Source organism: Dipteris shenzhenensis, chromosome 5 (assembly GCF_047967505.1).
Source record: "Dipteris shenzhenensis isolate YYH24624 ecotype China chromosome 5, Dip_SZ_1.0, whole genome shotgun sequence".
Taxonomy (NCBI): Eukaryota; Viridiplantae; Streptophyta; class Polypodiopsida; order Gleicheniales; family Dipteridaceae; genus Dipteris; species Dipteris shenzhenensis.
The window spans coordinates 38,125,478-38,152,387 of NC_141600.1; the positions used below are offsets into that span (position 1 = coordinate 38,125,478).

The 26,910-nt window shown below is 43.3% G+C and overlaps 1 protein-coding gene and 1 pseudogene across 2 annotated transcripts in view; one reads left to right on the forward strand and one right to left on the reverse strand.

Moving 5' to 3' along the window:
* Positions 1 to 211: 211 nt before the first annotated feature.
* Positions 212 to 26,910, reverse strand: part of LOC147901987 (EH domain-containing protein 1-like) — a 33,774-nt gene continuing 7,075 nt past the window's right edge. Inside the window, exons 2-9 of one of the 2 annotated variants that reach the window (XM_087374500.1) lie at positions 20,840 to 20,942; positions 20,637 to 20,686; positions 2,252 to 2,380; positions 1,909 to 2,160; positions 1,715 to 1,794; positions 1,158 to 1,284; positions 922 to 1,065; positions 212 to 785 (exon numbers count right to left, since the gene is read on the reverse strand). In XM_087374500.1, the coding sequence (XP_087230626.1) occupies positions 537 to 785; positions 922 to 1,065; positions 1,158 to 1,284; positions 1,715 to 1,794; positions 1,909 to 2,160; positions 2,252 to 2,380; positions 20,637 to 20,686; positions 20,840 to 20,942 (1,134 nt within the window). In that variant the 3' untranslated portion in view covers positions 212 to 536. The remainder of the gene's footprint in view (positions 786 to 921; positions 1,066 to 1,157; positions 1,285 to 1,714; positions 1,795 to 1,908; positions 2,161 to 2,251; positions 2,381 to 20,636; positions 20,687 to 20,839; positions 20,943 to 26,910) is intronic. The other variant, XM_087374499.1, reaches the window with a different exon arrangement.
* LOC147901988 (uncharacterized) lies at positions 17,962 to 19,058 on the forward strand (annotated as a pseudogene).

The window sequence follows — 26,910 nt, forward strand, 5'->3', positions numbered from 1 at the left end:
ACGTAAAAGATGTACTTCGAAATTAGATAGCAATCGACATAGCCAAACCCTGAGACACAGGTGATAAGTTTCTGAATCAGCATCAATTCAGAAGGAACAATATCATTTTACGCTGAAAGCAGTGAATTGGAAGGTTCTCCTTCACAGGAGAAAAAGAAACATTAAATAGCCAAATGAATGAGTAATGGTTGAGCTATGATAGACATGGTTTACAAAATTGAATGAAGTTTACAAAATTGGCCCTTCAATCTCTGTCTCTATGATTTTACTATTCCTTTGGCCCATTGATTGATTAAAATTTCACAATTCTTCATTGTGAGAGGCTTCTAGTCTAGGGAGGTGTTAGGAATATGGATGACAGCAACATTATTTTAGATTCTAGAAACTGAATCGACCACTTTCAACCTTCCTCATAACACTACTGAAGCACAAGGCATTCGTCACAGGTGACCACAGATGGAAAGAAATCTGAGTACCATATTATGAGGTTTTTGTCACAAGTGGGAACACAGAAAAAATCTGGAATAGATATTATTTCAATTCATAGTCTCCCCATATGCAAGACCACCTTTCATTTCCTGTAATACAGGACTCAAAGAAACATTGCCTGCAGGTTCAAACTCCCGCAGAAGATCAGGTATCCCATAGGCCAGCATATCATCAACATCTTGAATCAGCTTAGGTTTCAATCGAGCAAACTTGTCAATGCTGTAGGTCGTTAGAGTGTTTCTGAATCGTTCAACATTTGGGAAATCCCCATAGGGTATGTGGTACTTGGTTTGTACCTGTGGCAGCACAGAGCGACATCAATTGAAACAGTCGAAAGGGCAAAGGCAGGTGATAAAAACATGTTTCTCGAGTATAGCATGCAAAACGAGCCTTCAAGCAAAGTTGTAATGTTCTTATGCAGACGTGCCAGACCTTGAAAAACTCTTGCTTCAAATTCTTAAGGAGCTCATGCTGTTTTTTGGATTTCCCATATAGGTAAGGCATCTGACTCTTAAGATGCCCTATGATAAAAGCATGGACTTTTGCTGCCTGAGCACGCTTGACAAATTCATTAACCTGCCATAAAAAATCCAGTTTTGTAGATTCAATGAAATGTAGCATGACTCGCTGCAGAAGAGGCAACACCAACCCCTGAAATCTAAGCTTACCCTTCGATCCAAAGACTTCTTAGGGATACTCCTTAAATCATCAAGAAGATCGTCCTGCTCCTTTTTGAAAAGCTCTCTTCCGTATTCACCACTTACCTTTTCACTCAGAGGTTGATCTGAGAATGATCTATTCACAATCAATACAACATCTGTTAACATTCCCAAAAATTAATCCCACACCAGGGATTCTGCAACCAATACCATATCCATTCAAATCCTATATATATATATATAGAGAGAGAGAGAGAGAGAGGGAAGGGGGGGGGGGGGGATGAATCCAGGAATATGCCGAAATTCATGTCATAAAACACAAGAAATAGTGCAATTTCAATCTCACAACAGTCGCGAGGTTATATCTCCACACAACACACACACACACACACACACACACAATTTAGTATCCATTTATGCAAAGGTCTTCATACTAGTCAATTCCTCCTCTCTAAGCAACTCTTTGTATCCCAAATGGTTTCGCCTTATTCAAAAGGCAGATAAAAAATATATACCCAGAACATCTTGAAATAAAATTCCATAATAAAGTTGAAATGTAAGTTTACCCAATGTATACTCGCATGACTTCTGGAGTTTGGATCACCTTTCCAAGTGACCACATCAAAGCACCGTACACCCTCATCAGCTGGAGAGTATGTAGTGATCCATACATCAGCTAATTGCTACACATCAAGATCAAAAATTTTAACTTGTGCAGCAGGAATATGAAGGGTGAATTAGACAAGGTACATTATCCTACCTGTTGTGAATTGACACCATCAGCTTTGTTCAGAAGAAGTCGTATTTTATTGTCATGCCCATGTAAAGAATTGATCACCTCTTTAAACTCATCGCTGATGTCAAGTTTGTAAGGATCAAACAGAAGTAAAATCAGATCACACTTGGCTGCAAACCACTCAGTTACTCCAGGGAAATCGTAACTACGTTCTGTTCGCTGTTTTTCCCCTGAAAGAACTCCTGGAGTATCAATGAAAGAAAACTGCTCCAATAGCTATGTCAAACAAAAGGAACGAGATGTCAGATTAATCACTTGTGGTTTGCTAAAAAAGAAAGATCTTCGCTGTAATATGCCTTGGACTCACAGGATTTGACATTTGAGAGCATTCAAACTTTGACAAAAATGATGATCCAAATCTACTAAGGCCGCTGAAGGGCATATCAGCTTGCACAACAGCGGCATTTCCAGGTAGGACTCGATCTTCTGTGCCCTCCTACAAGATAAAAAAAGGGCATCGTAAAATCACGGCAATTCAACTCTGAATGATCAAATCAGTGCACACCTGTAAATGCTCAAGAGTGGGATTTAAGATTTTGAATGAAGTACTCAACCAATCAAGTTACAGATCTAGTACGAAATTTCAACCAACTTGGTCACAAACTAGGTGGGTGGGAAGGAACAAGTGTCGAATGTCTCTTCACCAATCCTTCTCTCTTTTGCTACGATGAATCAATACCTTGCGAGTATTAAGTTCCAATAATCCTGAGTTGTGATCAGTAATCCATCCCCACCAAATTCACCATTGTTTAAAACATCCAAGAGGTGCCATCCTCACCATTTTTTTAGATATCAAAAATTAACAGTAAGAGTTCTTTCATTAGCTCAATAAATGAACATGTACAAATTTACCAAGGACTACAAGACAGCACACCAGGACTCGACAAGAGATGAATGCATTGGGAGATACTTATCACTTTATCCCTACACATGACGGTACCAATGCCTTATGATGCATGGACGTGCACGTGCATGTGTGCAGTGTGTGTGGATGTGTATGCAACTTCATAAGAGGAAAATATACTCAATCTTACCAGTTAGATTTTTTGGAAAAAATGCAGGGGGGTAAGAAATGTATGAGGTGTTACAATATTCCCATGGGTTGTTTGTATACGTATACTTAGTGAGCTTCTATCTTTTACTTTCGAATTTGAGTTCATTTGACATTTTAATTTCTTTGGAGACTTGTCCAGTTATTCCTCATACACAAAGTTAGATTAGGGGTCCATAAACTTCAAATATTTTCTGTACAAAGATTGAAACTCATGTGGTGGAGGAATTTGAATTTTGTGAACTTGATTGTACAAGTGGAAGCTTAGATCTTAGCATCACTCCATCTTCTTTAGGTTTAGAAGTTGATATCTATGACAACTTGACTTATTCAATATCATAAGTATGTCTCATATTAACTTCAACATTTTATATACGGCTAATATGGAGCGATTACATCCCAATTTTGCAAGACTATCTCAAATCTGTAATATACAAAATTTTCTATCATACAAGAAACGTATTGAGGAATATTCGCTTTTGTTCTACGTTATTATATCTTTGGAGTTTTGGTTTTGGGTATCTTTAGGATCCTAGAACATAGAATCAAAATTGGGAGCTTTGATGCCATTTTCGTTTCAGTCTTCAAGTTTGTCTACTTTTACTTTTCTTTGATATATCCCCTCCCCTTGTTTCCTTGTGGTTGTGTTGATGTTTCTTTTGTTTCCTTGTGTTTGTGTTGATCGTTTTTTTAATTATGAAAAAATAATCTAACATAACTCTCTCTCTCTCTCTCTCTCTCTCTCTCTCTCTCTCTCTCTCTCTCTCATTTCTTCTTCTTCCTTTTGTTGTCATAACTTTTCCTTTTCAAATATTTGATTTACTTAGCAATGAGGGCCCTCTCATCCCCTTAGGACATTAGATCTCATCTTGGCAAGCAAGGAAAAAGATATCTCTGATCCACCTTGCACATCCACACACCACCATCATGTTAGAATTATTGCCATAACTCTAGGCGGTGACCAATGTAATCCATAAGTGAGATAGGGGTACTTTTCCCTCAATAGACGTTTTTCCCCCTAACCACAGTTAGTGGGTTAGTGTGGTTTTGTCACTTAGACAAAACCACCTCCACACTACTTTGTATCTCATCGTATCTATTGCATCTTCAACGTTTGCTCTTCAGCTCTTGTCTCTCTACTTGTCTGCCTCCCTCTTCTTCTCACATTTGGTATCAGAGCAGGACTAGCTCTCGAACCTAGAGCCCAGCTTCAGCCCGCACCCCACACCTAGCCATTCATCATACATCCTGCTCGCCATTTGTCCATACAGTCTGTACGAATGTACGAAATTCCTGTTGACGCCCGTACATATCTCGCAGCTCGAGGCTCGAAGTTCCCGTCTATACACTCCCGTCGTCGACCTGCTCGTCGGTATAGTTTGATGTCTGTACAATCATAAGTACAACAACACAGATAGCTATACAGGTTGATGTCCGTACACTGCGCTCATCGTCCATACAGGTCACGCGCTCATCGTCCGTACAGGTTTCATTCTATTCGACCGTACATCATCGTACGGGGACCTCAGCATTGTACAGTCCGCCTACTTGTCCGTACGTTGGCATATTGCATGTACGTCTGTACACTTCTCTCCGTGCACTGCTACCATTCCGTACAACCAACCTGTGCTCTTTCGCTTGATGGGAGGTTCACTCCAGCCCATGCACTTTCGTGTGGCAATTCTTTTTGCGGGTGCATTTGGAGTTTTGGGTGTGCTCGTTTGCACACATTTGCAGTTAAATTGGGGCTTTTGCAAGAGAATTGCAATTTTGATCAAGATTTGGGGCTTTTGGAAAATTTGCCCTCTTTTGATTGCAATTTCCCTGTGTAGAAATTGGGGCTTTTGCAAACAATTGCAAAATTTGGGGATTTCACATAATTTGCCCTACAAAAATTTGGGGCTTTTGCATTTTGGATGCAATTTGGCAATGGACAGACAATTTGGGAGTTTTGCAAGAGATTTTGGACTCAGATTGAGTCACATTGCAGACATTTGCCATTTATTGCAGACAAATTTGACAGATTTTGGGCATTTGCAAAGCATTCTGGTGCATTTTAAGCCTTTGATAGGCTCTAACAACAAGCTGTCATTTTGGGCAGATTTTTTTGCAGACTTTGATTGTGCATCTTTGATCCCAAGAAGGGATTTCACTTGTCAAATTTGCTGCATTTTTGTTTTATCTGGCCAGAACAACCCCAATGAGGGTTTTGATATGCTCACACAGGAGGATAAGTTAGATGGCACCAACTACTCCTTATGGAGCTTTATAGTTCGCAATATCTTAGTTGGCAAACATCTATGGGATTATGCCAACGGAGATGAGACAAGGCCAGAGACTATGGTTGCACCTGCCACTCCTCCTCAACAAGGTGGAGGAAGGGGTAGAGGTCAAGCACAAGGTGCAAGACAAGTGTTAGGTGCAGCAGTTGCTGCTTTGGTGCCTCCCACATAGGAACAGAAAAGGTGGGATTCACGTGATGCACAAGCTCTTTCAGTTATTTCTCTTTCTGTCAAGAGATTTATCATTCCACACATTCGGTCATGCAAGACCTCGAAGGCAGCTTGGGATGTTTGAGAGAGCATGTTTGCAACCAGAAATGATGCCCCGGTCTCTTTCCTGAAGAGAGAGCTATCTCACACACATATGGATGAGGGTGATTCCATGAATGCTCACCTCACCAAGCTTCAGGATTTGAGGGAACAATTGCTGAATATAGATGAGATCATTCTTGATTCAGAGATTATTACCACCACTCTGAATTCTCTTCCTGAGTCGTATCTCAGTTTTCATACCTCGCTGAATTTGTCATTGAGGGGGGATGCCAATCTTCTCTCTTTTCACGGGCTGGTAGGACTCTTATTGCAGGAGGAGCAAACCAGAAAGAACATGGCCACACGGGTTGGCGAGCATGCCATGCTTTCAAAATTCAAGCCTAAAGTGAAAGGGCAGCAAAAGCAACATGCTAATCAGCGGATGCGTCAATTTTTCGAGCTAAAACCTATGAGCAGGTTTATCCGAGCGTGTTTTTCAAGAGATTTAAAAAATTGTATTTCTTTAGGAAACATGGTTTTTACACTTTTATTTTCACTAGAACTAGATCCCTTTATCATAAAAATATATAGAATTGTTACTCATTCAATTTTACATAACATAAATTTTATTCTTCATAAACATCCTTTGTACCCCTGTTATTACCTTAAAAATGTGTTGAAAAATAATTCTTTTAAGAAACATCCCTCATAATCACTCTCAATGTAAGACTATTATACATATATAATTACTTATTAAACACATTTATATCAATATGACAACAGCTTTCTAGTGTTTTAATAGCATAAATAACAAGATATTTATGGATATGTTTCTAAAGAAGTTTAAATTACTATAAATAAGTATTAACTTGGATTTATATATCACTCTCATAAAATATAACTCCATAGATGTGCTCAAAAGGGATTTTCTGATCAATTTGAGTAGCTAAATGACTATATTTGGACATTGGATGTGACAGTTATGCCACTTTTAAAAGTGTTGTCCATGGTTGTTTCGCTGACGAAACTACCTTGGAAGACCTGCTTCAAAGGAGTTTCGCTAGCGAAACTACCTTGATGGCTTGCTTCAATGAGATTTCTTTGAAGAAACCCTTTCATGAGGCTAGGTTGAGAGAGGGTTTTCAATGTCACCCCCTATTAAGTTAAACTTGCAAGAAGGATCATAAGGGAATTTTCATAGAGAAGTCTACTCTACATGTGGGTTTCTTCAAAAGCCATCCCATTATGTTACTCACCATTCCCAAAGATTCATGTAAAGATTTGTGTATAAAATAGGCATTGTTGTAATACTTTACATATTTCTAAGTGAAACTATGTTTTGTTCCAATCTATTTTTGCCATAGTTAGATGCATCAGCCCCTAGTGCACATGAAGGAGCAGATGCTACAGCCAACTTTGTAGAGGAGATTTGGCCTTTTTGTCTTGCATTTCAGATTTTCAAGTGACTGGTTCAGATACTACAACCACTCTTGAGGATAATTCTTATGCTTTCCTGACTTGCAGCTATGACCCTTCGAAGGATGCATGCACTTTTAGTGTTCAATGAGACATTGAACACATGGTATTTTGATAGTGGTGCATCCAAGCATGTCACTTCCAAGAAGAGTCTTTTTGCATCTCTGCATACACCACCCGTTGGAAAGAGGGTGACTTGTGCAAACAATTCTTCTCATTCAATGTATGGAGTGGGTGACATTATACTTACCTCCACAGATGGCACAAATTTCAGAATTTTTTATGTTATTTATGTGCTTGATATCAAGAAGAATTTACTTTCAATGTCCTCGCTCAATCGAGGAGGATTTCAGGTCATCTTTGAAGATGCCAAGTGTGCATTTTGAGACAAAGAAAATGATTATGCTTTGATGTTGTCTGGCACTTTGTATCGGGGTCTTTTTCAGCTTGATGTTTATGAGAAAAGATCCAATCTTGCACTTGCAATAAACACTCCCACTGTTGCCATGCAAAATGCGAAATTATGGCATGCCAGATATGGACACACGAGCTATGGCAGCTTGATGACACTTCAGTAGCATGCTATGGTTGATGCATTGCCTCCTTTGGAGTCACCTCCTCCTCATGCCTGTGAAGAGTGCATCCTCGGTAAGATGCATAGATTTCCCTTTAAAAACGATGGTGCAGTTCGAGCTGTCCGAAAATTACAGGTCATACATAGTGATGTCTGTGGTCCCATGAGGAAACCTACTTTGTGTGGTTATCTGTATTATGTCACATTTATAGATGACTACACAAATTACGCTTGGGTCTATGGATTGAAGAAAAAATCAGATATATTTATGCATTTCAAACACTTTGTGGCCAAGGTTGAAAACGAGACAGGACTCAAGGTGCAGACACTTCGCACTGATAGAGGGGGGAATATATGTCTTATGAATTTGAGGCATTTTTAAAGGAGAAAGGCATCACACATCAGCTTACAGTGAGGCTTACCCCTCAACAAAATGGCAAAGCTGAGCAGAAAAATAGAGCTCTCATGGAGATGGATAGATGCATGCTCACTAGCAAGAAGATTCTAGCTCAAAGGGCTCATGTGTGCCAATTATGTTTTGAATCAAGCCCCCACAAAGGCTTTGAAGACAATCACTCCCTATGAGGTTTGGCATGGGAGAAAGCCTTTAGTAGATCATTTTCGTGTCTTTGGATGTGTTGCATATGCCCACGTGCCTGTGGAGTTTCGACATAAGTTGTCAAATAAGGCACTAAAATGTATCTTTGTTGGGTATAGTGCAGAAAGCAAAGGCTATCATCTCTACAATCCTGCCACACGCAAGATTTTTGTGAGTAGAGATGTAACCTTTTCAAAGAATTCAGCTCATACACATGCTGAATTCACTATTCCAACTTCTTCAGATGATGTTTTTGCGGGGTTCCTTCCTATTGCTTTTGGTCCCCCAACTGATACTCATGCTGAAAATCGGTATTTACAGAAGCCTCCTCCTGATCCACATGCCCCGATTCAGCCCCTTACTGATTTTGTTCCTCCACAGGCAATGGATGATGTTGTCAGGCAAGAGATTCAAGAGATACATGCAGCAAAAACATTTCCAAACTGGTTGCTACAAACTCTCAGGGAGAGTAGGCTTGAGGCACCTTTGCCTGACAGGACTCATAGTGCAGCAAGGCACGCAGGGGGGGCTCTTTCTGTTGAATCAGCTTATGCAGGTACTCTTCTTGATAAAGAATAACTTGATACTTTCGAAGAAGCCAAGGATAATGTGCATTGGATGAATGCCATGCACAATGAATTGCAGTCCATTGAGAAAAATCAGATTTGGGATGTTGTGGATTTGCCACCAAGAAAGCATGCCATCGGTACCAAATGGGTTTTCAAAGTGAAAAGGAAGCCTGATGCGTCCATTGATAGGTACAAGGCATAGCTGGTTGCCAAAGGATATGCTCAGAAAAAGGGCATAGATTATGAGGAGACTTTTGCTCCTACATCCCGAATGACAACTATCAGATCATTTATTGCCATGGCTGCAACTTCTGTTTGGAATGTTCATCAGTTGGACATAAAAACAGATTTCCTTAATGGGGACTTGCAGGAAGAGGTTTATGTCAAACAACCTCCTGACTTTGAAATTTCAAGCAATGCACATCAAGTTTGCAAGCTGAATAAAGCTTTGTATGGGCTGAAACAAGCCCCATGTGCATGGTATGCCAAGATTGATGCCTTCCTGGCAAGCAAGGGACTACAAAAAAGTCCCACTGAAAGCACCCTCTACATTAAGAAGGATGGAGGGGATATTTTAGTCATCATTCTTTATGTAGATGACATGTTGCTCACAGGGTCAAATGAGGAAATAATTGCAGATTTCAAGGCTGGATTAAAAGCTGAATTTGACATGACAGATTTGGGCATGTTAAATTTCTATTTGGGGACCCAGTTCATACAAGACAAGCGTGGCATTGTTATATCTCAATCCAAGTATCTGCAAAAGCTCTTGAATAGATTCAACATGGAAGATTGTAAGCCTATAGCCACTCCCATGAGCAAGGGCTGAAGCTTACTATGTATGATGCAGGTGAATCAGTGGATGCCACACTTTACAGCCAGGCTATTGGATGCCTCATTTATGTGTGCAATACACGGCCCGATACTCATTATGCGGTATCTCAAGTGAGCAAGCATATGCACAGCCCAAAGACAACACATTGGCAAGCTGTAAAACGCATCTTTCGTTACTTGCAAGGCACAAAGTCTTATGGCTTGATATTTCCCAAGGGGGGTGACTTGCAAATGCATGCTTACAGTGACTCAGATTGGGCTAGAGACTATGACACTAGGCAGTCCACAAGTGGTAATTGTTTCTTTTTTGGCAAAGCTTGCATTTCTTGGCTGAGCAAGAAACAATCTACTGTGGCTACTTCCTCGTGTGAAGCTGAGTACAGGGCAGCTTTCACAGGGACAGTTGAATGTGTTTGGCTGCATCGTTTGTTTGCTGATCTTTATCTCTCATTGGAGGGTTCTCATTGATAGTCAGAGTGCTATAGCAGTGGTAAAGAATCCTGTGTTTCATGCTCGCACGAGCACATTGAGGTTCATTATCATTATGTCAGAGAGAAGTTGCATGCTAGGGAGATCAGTATGATCTATGTGTCAACACATGACAATGTTGCAGATATCTTCACCAAAGTACTTCCACGTGAGAAGTTTGAGGCATTTCGTAGTGCCCTGAGCTTATCTCCTTTCGGTGATTGATCACTTCCTTGTACATCATCACATTGGCTCTGCAGGGGAGCGTTAGAATTATTGCCATAACTCTAGGCAGTGACCAATGTAATCCATGGGATACACAATAGATTCAACTTCCCTTGCAGTCCGTGCATATCTCACTTCCAGAGGGCATCAATACCACAAGCAATAACCCTGTTGGGCTCTACTTTCACATTACAAAGCAATAGGTATCCATCTCTATTCCAAATGCTTGCATGATGAAGCTTGGAGTTGTTACTAACAACCCGTGCGGGGTCATACAACTCCCTTGACTGCCTTAGGTGTCCACCGGACTATTGATATGCCCAAGCAATGGGTGAAAGTGTAAATGATCAGCCTACGATCTCGGGAACTTTGCATTCGAAGAACTAGGAGCATCCATTGTAAACCACCCTCCCAATCAAGTCTCTCCAAGAGTCAAGACAGCTCACAACAAAGGAGCAGGATCAGCGGAAGCAACCAGCTTGTCCAACTAAGCTCATACATGAGCTTGTGCGACCCATCCTCAATGGTGCATTATCCTTCCTGTACATCAGCATACCGTGCCCATACAACAGCAATGACAGAGGAAGAGAGAGAGAGACGATTGAATGCAACCAGCCCCTTTTGAAGCAGTTCATGGGCCAATAACCTTGGCCTTGTGGGCAACCAGGACCTCTATGGATGAAGTTGTCAGTCCATGAGCCTCTTTAGTACTGGCTATTCACCATATGAACAGCCTACGGTCCAACAAGCTATCTCAAGGCCACCTGTACGGACACTAAATTGACCCACACAGTCCGAAGTGCAGTGTATGGCCCTCGGCATGGATCCCGTACGCCGGTTTCCTCCTCTTGTCGGCGCCATGTGCTTCTCTAGGTGTTTCCAACAACCCGTAAGCCATGCACGTAACCTTTGAGGTTTCTAGTAGGTGCCACGGGACACCTACGCTTCATTTGCCCCCATGCCCCCTCTAGTGGGGCACTTTTTGGGACCAAACCTTAGATCCTTAGGGCCCTTTTCCCCCTCTTTGGACCACTCAACAAATTCACCCCCTAAGGCATTGATTGCTTGGGGTCCTTACACACCTAGCAACCCATGGTCTTGCCCATTATTTTCCTAGGGTCCTACCCATATGTAGTTCGAAAACTCACTCCCTCCTGACAGTCCCTCTTGTCGTCAAGAGTCTTACATGAGAGTTGTGATGATGTGTGAGAAGAAGAGGGAGGCAGACAAGCAGAAAGACGAGCTGAAGAGCAAACGTTGAAGATGCAATAGATAGGATAAGATACAAAGTAGTGTGGAGGTGGTTTTGTCTAAGTGACAAAACCACAATAACCCACTAACTGTGGTTAGGGGAAAAAACCTCTAGTGAGAGAAAAGTGCCCCTATTTGCAGGGTTCTACAATTAAGAAAGAAATATTGAAAGGGTCGCCAAGGTTTGAGGCAAGTCTGTGTTATTGTCTTGAGTAGGAGCATTCTAGGCTCTAGCTCCCATTCTACTAGTTGTTTATTTACTGAATTGTTTAATTGAGAGTATTGGCTGGTTCCGCCCTCTTCTTGGCCTTGAGGTCGGTTTTATGGTTCCGTTGCTGGGACATCACCATCTTCTCTAAGGAGGTGAGCATGTGGTTGTCTCTAGAGTTAGTATTGCCAGCTGTAGTTGATTTACACAAGTATGTCTTTCACTAATGATGATTGGGATATGGAAGAGAGTCCTCTCAAGCTGAGCAAGATGGATAGCCTACGAATGCGGGAACTTCTCAAGATGCTCAAAATGCCGATGGACAGCGATCTGTTAATGCTTCTGATGTGAATAAAACATAACCTGGAGGGTCTAATGATGCTGAAGATGTGGAGGAGGCTGTTGGTGCAGAGACGAGACACACAGGGAGAGAGCAAGCACACAAAGCTCGAATGATTGATTCAGAAGATGTGACTAAAGTCACATCATATACATGGATAAGGTTGTGCTTGCTAAGCACACCCTGCAGGTCACATGGAAGTGTGCCTGCCAAGCTCGGGGGAAAAAACCTCCACTAGTTGGAGTAAAAAGTGCCCCGGGCCTACACCTAAGGTGTCACCCTACACTCCCAACACATAGGTGCTAACAAACCCCCCTGGAGTGAAGTGGTGACAGTGTACAAGGCAAATGTGATATCAATCACCAAAAGGAAGTAAGTTCAGAAGCTTGCGAAAGCCTTCGAACTTCTGATGAGACAATGCTTTGGTGAATATATCTGCCACATTGTAAGTGTAGGCACATAGATCATGCTGATGTCTAAGGCAGACAATCTCTCTCTGACATAATGATAATGAACCTCAATATGCTTTGTGCAAGCATGGAAGACGGGATTCTTCGCAACTGCCAAAGCACTCTGACTGTCTGTAAAAATAGAGGTAGCAGACTCCTGTCTCATACCCAAATCAGCAAATGATTGCCTGAGCCAAACACACTCAACGGTGGTTGTGAAAGCTGCCCTGTACTCAGCTTCACGACTGGAAGTGGCCACGGAGGGTTGCTTCTTACTCAACCAAGAGATGCATGACTGCCCAAAGTAGAAGCAAAAACCTGAAGTGGACACTCTTGTGTCAAAGCATCCTGCCCAATCGGGGTCACAGAAAGCATGCAGCTGTGGATCAGCCCCCTTGGGAAAGAATAAACCAAGGTGCATAGTACCGTGCAAATAGCGGAACACCCGCTTAACAGCCTGCCAATGCTTTGTTCCTGAGCAATGCATGAATCTGCTCAATAAGGAGACCCCAAACTGAATATCTGGCCGTGTATTGCATAAATAAATCAAACAGCCCACAGCCTGCTGGTACAATGTCTAATCAAAAGCATCCCCAGAATCTTCAATGCTGAATTTCATCCCAGTCTCCACAGGAGTTGCAACTGGCTTGCAATCTTGGAAAGAGAACCGCTGAAGCAACTTCTGGATGTTACTTAGTTTGTATCAGAACAATACCATCATCCCGCTGTATAAACTGAATGCCCAAATAAAAATGCAAAGGGCCCAGATCACTCATCTCAAATGAGGAATGTAATTCAGCCTTGAAGGCTGCAATATTTTGCTCATTGGCGCCTGTGAGCAGCATGTCATCAACATATAAAACAATGACCAAAAAAACATCCTGAGTCCTTTTAACATAGAGGGTACTCTCAGTTGGACTGTTGCTGAATCCCTGGGCAACCAAATATGTGTGTATCTTTTCATACCAAGCTCTAAGTGCCTGCTTAAGGCCATACAGAGCTTTGCGAAGCCTGCACACCAAGTGTTCCTGTCCATCCTGCACAAATCCACGAGGCTGTGTAACATAAACCTCCTCATGCAAGTCTCCATGTAGGAATGCTGTTTTGATGTCCAACTGATGTACTTGCCATCCATAATGGGCTGCCATGGCGATCATGCATCTGATAGTGGTCATGCGAGAGGTAGGGGCAAAGGTTTCATCAAAATCAATACCCTTTTGCTGAGCATACCCTTTCGCAACGAGTCTTGCTTTGAAGCGGTCTACTGAACCATCAGCCTTCCGCTTAATCTTGTAGACCCACTTAGTACCAATGGCCTTTTTGCCTGGAGGCAATTCAGTTAAGTGCCATGATTCATTTTGCATGATGGAATCATATTCTGAATGCATGGCTGCCATCCAATTACTGTCCTCTGCAGCATCCTCAAATGTCAGAGGTTCTTCATCACTGCATGTGCTCTAAAAGGCATAATCAATAAACAACCCAGATGCATGATGAGATTTTGCAGGAGTCCTCACAGGTAAAGGAGTATGTAACCTGCTGTCCCATAATGTTTCAATCAGCCACCTGGGCACCCGTTTGGATGACTGAATGGCTGTCCTTTCCTCATCAACTGCCTGGTCAATATTTGCCTCATCTATAGGCATATGTGGTTCAGCCACAATAGGCTGATTAGTTGCTGTACCGGCCTGCGTAACAGCATGGGGAATCAAACTGGAATGTTCTGAAAATGAGGGACCTTCAGTTGTCATGGGCAGCATTTGTTCAAACACATCCCTGGAGTAGACATCAGGCTGTTTTTGACAGGACAGCAATGGTTAAGTGGAATCCTCAGCAAAAATGACATCCCTGCTTGTAATAATCCTCCTGCTGGATGGATGATACAGCCGATACCCTTTGCTTTCAACACTGTACCCCACGAAAATGCATTTGAGAGCCTTATCATCAAGTTTAGTACGATGTTGCTGTGGCACATGTGCATAGGCCAAGCAACCAAATACTCTGAGATGAGCAACAGAAGGCTTCTTACCATGCCATGCCTCATACGGGGTGAGATTATGCAAGGCCTTTGTGGGACATCTGTTAAGTGCATAATTTGCACACATGAGAGCTTCCATCCAGAACCTATTGGGCAAACCTTTGCCTTTGAGCATACATCTACCCATCTCCATTTCCGACCTGTTTTTCCTTTCAGCGAGCCCATTTTGCTCTGGGATGTATGGAGTGGTACACTGATGATGATGCCTCTCTTTGCAAGATATGCATGAAATTCCTTGGACATGTATTCTTCCCCTCTATCAGTGCGAAGTGTCCCCACTTTTTCTAAGGCATAATTCTCAACCTGAGTAATAAAATATCTGAATTTTATAAACACCTCTGACTTCTCCTTCAATGGGTAGAGCCATGTGAAACGAGAGAAATCATCAATGAAAGTGACAAAATACAGATATCCCCCAATAGATGGAGTCCTCATAGGACCACAAACATCACTGTGTATAAGCTGTAATCTACGGACAGCTCTGACAGTCCCATCTTTGGGAATCGGTGTGCGATGCATCTTCCCCAAGATACATCCCTTGCATACATGGCGAGTCGGAGTATGTATGTGTGGCATCTCGGACACCATTTCATGGCTGTCTAAACGCAGCAAACTTCTGAAATTGTGATGGCCAAATCGAGCATGCCATAATTCAGCATTTGCTAACTGTGATGGGGTGGTGGTGAATAAAGCATCATGCAAAGCACTTTCATAGTGATCAAGTCTGTAAAGACCATGGCATAAAGTTCCAGAAGCCACAATTGTATCACCATCACTAATGTCATGTACAGTGCATCTGTCATCCAAAAACTTCACCATTAAGCCACCATGGGCAATGGCTGAAACATAAAGCAAATTCTTTTTGATGCTAGGCACCCATAGCACATCAGAGAGTGTAAATGCACCACCATTTGCTGTGGTAAGTACAATCTTTCCCACTCCTTGCACAGGATGGGAGGAGTTGTTGGCACATGTCACCGTGCCTCCATGAGAACCAGCTGCATAAGATGTAAACAAATCCTTCTGTGAGGTAATGTGCTTTCTAGCACCACTGTCAAAATACCATACATTGGCATCACTCACAGATAGGCATGCATCATGAATAGACGGATTGTAACTACATAACACTGCAAAAGCCCATTCCTCATCATGGGAGGATGTATAAGTGTAATTTGCAGCCTCTTTGTTATCCGACTTGGGGACATTATCCGTCACTGCCATGCTGGCCCCTTTGCTCTTTTCTTTCTCAAGCCTCTTGCGACATTCATTGATGTAGTGTCCTGGCTTCTTACAATAGTTGCACTTCCCCTTTTTCTTGGGTTTTTCACCCTCTTTTTCATACTTGCCGGATGGCTGGCCTGCATCTTTCTTGGGCTTGCTGCCCCCCTGAAATGCAGCCTTACCTTTGCCTTTCTAGCTGGCAATAAAAGCCTGATCAGCCACACGCATCACGGTCCTATTATATCTGCACTGCTCCTCTTGCAAGAGTACAGAAACAAGCTCATCGAAGGTGATTGAATTGGGATTACCCTTCATCATAAGCCGCATAGTAGTGGACACATTCTAATACGTGTCGGGGATGGCCTGTAACACTATAGAAACCAACGAGGCATCCGGAACAATCTCATCCATAGATGCTAATTGCTCCCGTAAATCCTTTACCTTCGTGAGATAATCATCCATGGAATCACCCCAAATTTCTGAAGTAGATTCTGCAATTTGATTGCAATGTCTGCAACAAACAAAATGCCCCAAATGTGCTCCCAAAAACTAAGCCAAACAATGGTTGTTTGCAAAATGTGCCTGCCAAAGATCACCTGCAAATTTCTCCTGCAAGAAAGAACTTGTGCGCAGGTACAACCTGTACGGCCAGGTGATGTACAGACACTCAACGATGTACGGATGCTAGTACGGGCAGCGCAGGTAAGCTGGTACGGCGCTACTGCAAGTACAGTACGAGTAGGTACGGTAGGTACAAGCAGTACAACGGGTACGACAGCAGGTATGACTAGTACGTACGATGATGATGCAAGTAAGTACGACTAGTACGTACGGCGACGACGCAGGTTTGAGAAGATTCGACAAGTACGACAGAGTACGAGCAGGTACGGATGAGTGGCGCAAGTCCAATACAGAAATGACGCAAAAGGTACGGCGAACGTACGGACGACGACCTGTTTGCAGATACCCCGTACGGCGAACTGATTGCAGATACACTCGTACGGCGTCAGCGCAGCTAGCGAAATGTGCAAGGTACAAATTCCGTACAGTCGTACGGACTGTACGGACAGTCTTTGGATGTATGGACTGAATGTAGCAGCAGAAGCTTGGGCCAGAGGCAAGAGCTCAACGAGGCTCTGATACCATTTGTTGGTGCAGAGACGAGACACACGAGGAGAGAGCAAGCACACAAAGCTCGAATGATTGATTCAGAAGATGTGACTAAAGTCACATCATATACATGGATAAGGTTGTGCTTGCTAAGCACACCCTGCAGGTCACATGGAAGTGCGCCTGCCAAGCTCGGGGGAAAAAACCTCCACTAGTTGGAGTAAAAAGTGCCCCAGGCCTACACCTAAGGTGTCACCCTACACTCCCAACACATAGGTGCTAACAGAGGCTGATGCACTGTTCAGATAAGTGCAGTGGGAGCACTTGCTCATCTTACCGAGGACCCAAGGTTTGCTGAGTTTATGCAGACCCTTCTAAGCCTAAAAAGAGAAAGGGTCATTCACATCCAGGGGAAACCAGTGGGGCTCAGAAGCAGCCTTACGGTTCCATGCATTCAATGGACAGCCTTCAGCAACACCAAATGTACAGGGTGCTCCATTGCAGCAATCTATTTATGGTCTTGGAGTTGATTTGCATGCTCAAGGGAATAATTTTCAGAATGCAAATCAGGGACAGCAAGCCTTTCCCCAACCCATAATGCATCCAGGATATTTTGGTGGTGGTTCAGTGTTCCAGACAATCGCTGGGCAAGCTGTGGATTATCCTGGAATGTTTGGAAACTATCCAGTGCGTTTTCAGCCTGGTATGCATGGTATGCAAGGGAGTATGTTTGGGGGTATGCAGCCCGGAATGCATAGCATAATGTATGGAAATATTGCATGCAGGGATGCAAGGAAGAATGCATGGTAATTTGGGAGCTCCTACAAGTGAAGTTTGAGACTTTCAATGGGGCTCAGGATAGGCTGAAAGCATTAACTTTCGTTCAACAGTTTGATGCAGCCTTTTCAGAAGGAAACTTCATTGAATCTTCAAAGATGCACCTTTCTAAAAGGGAAAGCCCTACCGTGGTGGATAAATTTGCTGCTCTAAAATAGAGCACCAACCGGCTGGGTTCAGTTTAAACAGTTATTCTCAGCTACCTGGTTGACCACCACATTTGAGGTGGATGCTATGACAGCATGGCACAAGTTGGATGCAGCCAACTGCCATAACTTGGAGGAGTACAATAAAAAGTTTTGAGAAGCCTTATTTCTGGTTAGCTCTTATCGGCATGTACCATTGTCAGAGTAGAATATACTGCTGTGGGTTGCCTAAAGACATCAGAGACTATAACACGAAGACAAGGGTAACCAACATGTCCCAATTGATTGAAAATACAACAATTGCGGATGTGTTGCTGCTTGGGAAAACAAGTGGTTACAAGAGCAGCAAATATGACACCTTCAAAAGAGTAGCAAAGCCAAGGAATGTTTCAAAGGATCCATTTAATAAGGTGAAAAAGCGTGATAGACCAGGCTCTAATTGGCTGTCACGTGAGGAGAGGAAAGCCTTAATGGATGCTAATAAGTGCTTTGACTGCAAGGAAGAGGGGCACATGGCACGGGAAAGCCCAAAACGCACACTGAAAGGGCCAATGATAGGGATGAGCAGAAAGGCAAGAAGCCTAGGCCCACTGCAGGATTAATGCCTGATGTAATTGGCGAGCAGCCAAATGGGGATGCTTCTGAGTTATGCAGGGCATAAGGCAAAGTTAGAGATCAAATGGCATTGATCTTCTTTGATTCAGGGGCTCGTCAAACTTTATTTCCCCTAAGTTGGCAGGCAAACTTAGAATCCGTGCAAAGGAGATGGGGCCTATGAGTGAGGCAGGCTTGGCTTGTCCAGGGTTTAGTACACCAATCACCCCTATCATTGGGAAGCTCCGTTTGCACATACAATGCTTTATGGATAGGAAGGAACTTTTTATTATGCCATTAGAGGGCTGTGATGTTCTGCTAGGGATGCCACGGTGTCACAGGGTGCATACTATGCTGGACACTTTCAATCGGAAAATCACCTTGATGCATAGGAGGAAGACCCATGTATTGGATGTCAAACTTAAGGGTTCAGTCCCTATTGTATCTGCCTCTGCAATTTCTTCAGTAATGAAAAGTCATATTTGTGCATACTTAGTTTTTGTAAAGGATATTGAGTTTGAAGATCTGCAAATTGTTTTATCTAAGCTAGATAAAGTGTTGGAACTTATTTGTGCAATGTGTAGGACCTAAGAGAGTGCAAAAAGAACCCAAGGGTGGGGAGAAAAGCACAAAAAGCAAGTCCCACTAGGCCTAAAAGCATGGACAAAGGGGAGGCCTCTTTAAAAGGAGGGCCCACGAGATAAAAAAGGCACCAAAAGCACCAAATTTAAAAAGCAAGCCTAAAAACCTTGGTTTTTTTGTAAAAGTAGCTTTTAGAAAGCAGGCCCTAGCTTTTTGCTAGGCCTAGTCTATAAAGAAAGTCCCCAAGCCTCCCAGATTCATTCACGAGTTGTACTCAGCTTCATGCTCTTTTCAGAACCAATTGTACAAAGTATTATTCTATTGCAATAGAATAATATTAGGCCCTAGTGTTGCGCGTGCTGTGTCTCTTTCTTCACTCTCTCTGTTCTATCGCAGAGAATCTTTGAGATAAGAGCTGCAATTCAGATTTTCAGATTTCAGTTTGTGTTCTCCAGTTTCTATCCGAAGTTCTTGTGAAGTATTGCAAAAATATTGCATGGAAGTAGCAATCTCTGTTCTTTCTCTCCCTCTCTCAGTTCGTTTCGATTCCCAAAAGAAATATGCTGCTGCTCATCGTCAAATGAAGCTATTAGATGCTATTTTTCCTTGTTATTTACGAGATTCGAAATCTATCTTGGTGATTATCTAATGCTGCGAATCGGAGATCCAGGCTGCATTTCTACTAGCAGTGATTCGTTTATAGGGCTTCAAAGCTGAATACAGATTTCTGGGCCTTAGTGTTGCACGTGCTGCGTCTCCGTCGTCTCTCGCTCTGTTCTATCGTGAAGAATCTTTGAGATTAAGTGCTGCAATTCTGGTTTTCAGATTTCAGTTCGTGTTCTCCAGTTTCTATAGCAAAGTTATTGTGAAATATTGCAAAAATATTGCATGGAAGTAGCAATCTCTGTTCTTTCTCTCCCTCTCTCAGTTCGTATTGATTCCCAGAAAGAAATTTGCTGCTGCTCATCATCAAATGAAGCTATTAGATGCTGTTTTTCCCTATTATTTACGAAATTCGAAATCTATCTTGGTGATTATCTAATGCTGCGAATCGGAGATCCAGGCTGCGTTTCTACTAGCAGTGATTCGTTTTTAGGGCTTCAAAGCTCAAAACCGATTTGTTTTAGGGTTTTTGGTCCGGTTTCAGTTGCCTTGGGTATACCACTCCACTTCCATAACAGAGAAAAAAGTTTGATAGACTTCAAACTAATTCCAGACCTAAACCTAAGCACCTGACATAGAGCTTTGTTGTGTGTTGAATTCCCTCCTGCAAAAGCAAAATAGTTGAGGCTGATCTGTTGTCTTCGCCTCTCAAGTCCACTCGCTTCAATGGTTTAACCTTTTGATAACACAAGATTTAGCATGTCCATGATTTATTACACTAATATAATTACATTTGCCTTTTGATAGTCCTACAAGCAGATCCTTTTAACATTCTGACCATTTCTTTAACTGTCAAATCAAACAGAAAATTGTCTTTACAGCCTCTATAAAATTAAACCAACAAATGTCACATTGTAGTGATCATATCTTAATGCATCTTATGCAGATCATACCACTAACTCAAGAAAGCTTAGGAGCTCGCACCATCACAGCCACAAAACGATCTGTAGTAGGCTCTGGTCCGATATATGCGCCTGATCAAGATACAGTTTAAGTCAAAGTGTTGTCTAACAAGACTGCCGGATATCAAGTATTCAACAAATGACTAGTGAATATTAACAGTTCTAAAGAGTTGTTTGATAGGAACAATAGAAAATTGCAAAACAAAACAACAATCTGCAATATACCTGGATATTCTCTTTTTAAAAGATGCTTAATAAAGCTGGTCTTCCCAGTAGAATACTGGCCCAGCACCATCACCATCGGCTTTGCATAAAATTCACTCTCAGTCTGAAAAAGAACACAAAATCGTCTTTTAATCAAGTGTCTGAGATTGTCTTTTAATCAGCCACTTGAGGCCTAAACAAAAAAGGGGAAAGCTTTTCAAGGATCAAAATGAATTGACTGCCCATGGCCCTCATTGCCTCTCAAGAGAATTGCGTTAGAGCAACAAACGTTGATGCAAGATACAACAATATACCTTTCTAAGACTAGAATATTCATACAAATTTAGAATTTTTGTTGTTCTAAAGTTCAAAAATCTACATAGAAAATAAAAGAGAAAACGAAAGAGAGGAAGAAAGAGGTAACAAAAACTTTTTTGAAAAACAAAAGGAAGACATACTTAGCAAGCAAAGCAACACTTATGTCGTCATCAATGCCCAAGCATAAGCAGCTATACTGAGTTTCCAAAGACCCACGGAGTCTCTTGGGCAAACCCAGTGCTTACTAAAATATAAACAAAAGAGAAAGAAAACAAGAAATAAAGAAAGAAGGTGACTAAGCAAAAATAAACAAGCAAATCAATAAACAAAATCTTCCCAAAAACAGGAATAAAATCTCTCTCTCTCTCTCTCTCTCTCTCTCCCCCTAAATGTCTTAGTCCGAGGCCTCACAGTAGGAGATACTCCTATGGCAGATCCAAATGCTTTGTTCACCAAAATGGGTGTGAACCTGACATATGAGACAGCTTGGAGAGTTGGTAAGCCCGATGCACCCACAAGGCCACTTGTGATGAAGCTCCGAACAGCCATGGATAGGAAGACCCTCATGAGCACAAGGGTGACCTTGAAAGGAACCCGGATCTACCTGGACGATGACCTCACCCTCCTACAACAGGAACACGGGAGAGAAGGTATGGTACACGTCATGGCAGCGAGAGAAGCAGGGAAATGGGCTGCATACAGAGATGGTAGGGTGATCATCCAAGAGAGAGGAGATCAGGACCGGGGGAAGAAGGAAGAAAAGGAAGAGAAAGAAGAGGGTGAATTATGACGATGTCGGGCCAGAGGGACACAAAGTGGACTGAAAATTACAGTGTGGAATTGCAATGGCACACTCTAGTCTACTGATCCAGGTGGTTTCTCGGAGACATACACTGACAGAGACATGGTCTTCTACACTGAGACACATGAGAGCCCCGAGAGAGGACTGCCCACCGTGACAGGATATACATGGGAGTCATTTCATAGGAAGGAGACAAGGAGAGACATTGGTGTGCGGGGTTTGGGGGGAGTGGCTATCCTCTTTAGATCACACATGAGACCTCTCATATCAGTGGCACAGAGAGAGGAGCATGCGCGACACATGTGGATACGAGTCCAGCTACCAGACGCACGACCGATTCTCATAGCAGTGTGTTATTTCCCTCCAGATACTACATCCTATCACGTGAGGTCACCACAAAAGGGCACAGTCCATATGAGTCGATTCAAGATGATATCACTGAATTCTCCAGGCAGGGGGACATCCTTCTTCTTGGTGACTTCAATGCACGCATAGGGAATAGGCAGGTGGGCCTACTGGACTTTGCATCGGATTTCCTCATAGTACCAGAACTAGATGCAGGCTCGGGATAGTGACGCACTCTGCAGATGCACCACAAGTGAAAGAGTATGGACGACATCTACTTGAGCTAGGGGCTGTTCATGATTTCATTATTTACAATGGTCTACAGAGATGGCCATCATCCGGTGGTCTCACTTGTTTCCCACATGGCGGAGGGACAAGCACACTAGACTATCTATTGGATTCCTTGGCCTTTACCTCACGGATATACGACTTTATTGTGCCCCCTCCCCCACTCGGTGCTGATCACTCGTACCTAGCCTTTTGTATCTCTACGACTATGCCAGCCACAGAGAGGGTCCCCCCTGAGCCCACTCGTGTACAGGTTCACTTCGATCGTGCCCTGGACCCCATCTATGTGAGCAACTTGGCTAAGGGACTTCCAGCCCTACTACTTGGAGATGCTAAAGACCTCGCCCATGCCTCAGACACCCTTTCCACAGTAGTCATGGACGCAGCCATCAGGTCGTCCCCCACGACTCGATTTGCACGTGCCTCACTAGGGAAGATGCCACAGAATCCTTGGTATGATGATGAGTGCAGAGAGATGAGAGCTCACCTCACACGCAAGCAAGCCCTTGGCCACTTGACATCATTCGAGGCACAGTGGATTTCACGGCGACTGACACATCGTAAGCGGCGGGCTTTCCTCATCTGTAGAATGGATGAGGTGATCGATTCATTCCGAGGGGGGGATCCCACCATTGGCTGGGGTTTATTTCGAAGGGGAAACCACCTATACCCATCACAGACCCAGGTGTTTGGCACACTTATGCATGCTCTCTTTATGATGTCCCAATGCAAGCACCACCTGATATGTCCACTATGCCCTAGCCCACCACTTGGCACTTGTTCACTGCACAGGATGTGCAGACTGCACTCAGCCGGCTTCACAACCGGAGAGCACAGGACCATGACAGGCTACGGACTGAGCATTTTGATCATGGACAGGAGGTTTTGGCTGCGGTACTAGCACAGATATTCAACCACGCCATGTCACAGCTTCCCACCCTCATGGAGTACCACCACCATAGTACCAGTATACAAGGCATGCGACCTCATGGATACTGGGAACTATTGCACTCTCATGATTGGCCACACGCTAGCCAAGATCTACGGATCGATACTGGAGAGGGAGATCAACAGCCATACAGAGGCACAAGGACAACGTGCTCTAGGGTAGGCAGGTTTCCGAAGACAGCACTCCCATCTTCACCTTGAGGGCTATCATTGAGGAGGCGAGCTCGAGACGCCAGAAAGTCTAAACTTGTTTTGTAGACTTTTAGAAGGCCTTCGACACTGTCCCACGATCCCACATGATCAGGAGACTACGGGATATGCAGATTCCAAAGGTTCTGATCTGGGGAGTAGTGAGCCTATACGAGTCAGTTAGAGGGAGAGTTCATGTCCTAGGAGGCCTATCAGACTGGGTTCAGAGCACACGATCGGAGTAAAGAGGGGATGCCCTCTCTCACCGACTCTCTTTGGGCTCTACATTGATGAGATTACATCTTTCATAGACCGCCTAGGAGGCGAGGGAGCACCACTAGCAGACTTGATGATACAAATCCTACTATGTGCGGATGATATAGTCCTCCTATCATCTTCGGCAAAGGGACTATAGAGACATCTAGATGCCCTAGAGATCCAAGGGTGCTACCACTGCCTTTTTCAGGAGGGGTACGGCTTTGGCCCACTCTCACGACTGATCCACTTCCAGGACCAGGTCTGTATTGGGCTCTACCTGATGGAGATGCGACGACACAAGGAGATACTACTACGACATATTAGAGAGCAAGAGGATGGGACCACCGCACCACAGGGTACCGAGGTAGACCGAGCGCAGAGACAGGTCACGGATTTCTATGCATTTGACTCAGCCCCAGGGCACTCTGGGATAGAGGAGGAGCTAGCCGACATGAGAGATATATGGATCAATGGAGGAAGCCAACACAGCACTACCAAACGAGGGGCATAGAGACTGTACACGGCGCGACAGGCGACCAGAGCACACACAATCGAGGTCCGACCTATTTCAGCTCTCCTTAGGGGAGATCAACCGAGGCGAGGCATCACCCTTGACATAGCTCATCGGATCCAGAGATCGAGGAGACCACGCCCTCCACCACCACAGGAGACATCCCGACAGATACAGATATGTGAGCTCTTTGCCTCTCATTAGAGAGCCATCATGGAGCCTGGATACGTGGAGCCAGTTCATACACTTGGGACTCTAGCTCTGAGCACTTGATATCTTCATGCCACTCTCATGCTATTTTGCTACTTTTTTTGCTATTTTGTACTAGTATAGCATTTTAGTACTCAGCAAGGGCCTTAGTGAGCCCTTTGCCCCAGCCCACAGTGGCCTGTATGAGTTACTTGATTCCGTACTTTGTCCCATAGGCCCGCAAGGCCTCCTACGGACGTTAATATATCTTTCTTTCTTTCTTTCCTTTCTCCCTCCCCACGGTTGTGTACCTTTCAATTGGCTTTTGTGGCTTTGTTGGTTGTGAATACATATCTCTCTCTCTCTCTCTCTCTCTCTCTCTCTCTCTCTCTCTCTCTCTCTCTCTCTCTCTCTCCGCTCATCGTCGCCCGTCTCCTCAGCCCATCGCGTCGCGTTGCGTTGCGTCGCGCCGCCTTAGCCCTTCATTTGCTACTTTTTTATTTTTAGGTGCCAGTAGCCACCACCAGTAGCTAGTAGCCGCCACTAGCCAGCATCCACCAGCCCCAACAATCAACAGCAGCTTTCCCAACCCCCTCTAGTTTTGTCAACAACAAACACCCCCCCCCCCTCCCCAAGTTTCGTCAATAACAAACTAACCCTAACCCCAAGTTGAGCTAAACCCCCAACCCAACCGGGGGGGTAGGTTCAGCTAGGAGGTTCTACCAACAGCCAATTATGGACTGGCCTACCCTCTCCTCCAAGTCCCCCTCAACTCCTTCAACCTCCATCAAGACTCAATACTCTACAGTTACAGCCATGACACCCTCTCTATATGCACGCAATTACCAACAAGAAGGCTCAAAACGACCCATCCTTGAGCAACATGATGAGATTTATCTGTAGCAAGCAGTGAGAGAGATCTGACTGGAACTGGCAAAGGTAAAGGCACGACTTCAAGTTCTAGAAGGGCCTGGTAAGCAGGCAATAATTGATGAAGCTATGAAATATTGTAAGGCTTCCCCCCCTACCTCGCAGCTAGTCTCTACAGTCAAAGATTTAGTTCGCATTGAAGTACAAACCACTAAGAAGGAAGTGATTGTGGAAGTGGATACCAAAGCAAGTAAGACTGATATTCAAGCAGAGATTAAAGAACATGAAGCTAGATGTAATAATGCGCTAAAGATCAGAATAGGGGGACTCCCAAAAGATTGGTACATAGAAGGACACATATAGTGAAATATTGACAAAGATCAAAGCACGCTTACCCAACATTGAATGGATGGATGATGATGATGACGACTCCAGGCCAGCTTCTATTATGCACTATAAAGGTCATGCCATCCTTACACTGGAGTCAAAAGATATGCGGATCAAGCTCCTTCAACAATCTTACAAGCTGAAGGGTACCAAAGTATGGATAGCTGAGAAGCTTACACAAGCTCAACTCAAGAATAAGACAGCTGAATTAGCTGAAGTCAAGGCTGCCAGAAAGGATGGAAAATGGGTAATTTACCGTGAAGGCGTAGCTCTAATCAAAGAGTTCAAATTCAAACCAAAAGACTCTCAGTCTTAGACTGATGTATGGCTAATTACTCTTTCAAACTATTATGTAGGTACTCTAAATAAATTGGGGATTGCTTTCACACTCCTTGGGAGCTGCCATGTGCTCTCCCTAAAGCAGATGTACTAGAGGTTTCTTGCTGTTCCATAGACCTGTTGACGTTAATAGACTCTCTCTCTCTCTCTCTCTCTCTCTCTAGACTATCTCTCTCTCTCTCTCTCTCTCTCTCTCTCTCTCATTTAAAACATAAAAACTAAATGGACCCCTTACACTTATGTACCGTTTCCTACAAAGATGCAAAAATACATTCCTAACTAAGAAAGCACATGCATAGTCAATCAAACTCTCTTTTGAAACTAAAAGAAAAACGGGCTATTCAGCTCCCCGCTTTTTGTTTTCAGCTTATGTTCAATCATTCTAAGCATACCTAAGGCCGATACACCATAGATAAAAGACTTCATATCTAAGAATGTGCGTAGTTTTTTCATTATTTTTCTTGGATTATACCTCTTGTGTATTAGTAAAGTGATCAAATTACTACATTGAGTAATAAAAGACTCCTTAGTTGTACAAAGGTGGGAAAATCTATGGAATTGGGAACAAATGACTCCATATTTTGCCAATATATCAACCTCTAATCCTACGGTAGATTGAGAAAGTATGAGATCTAAGAAAACACAAGA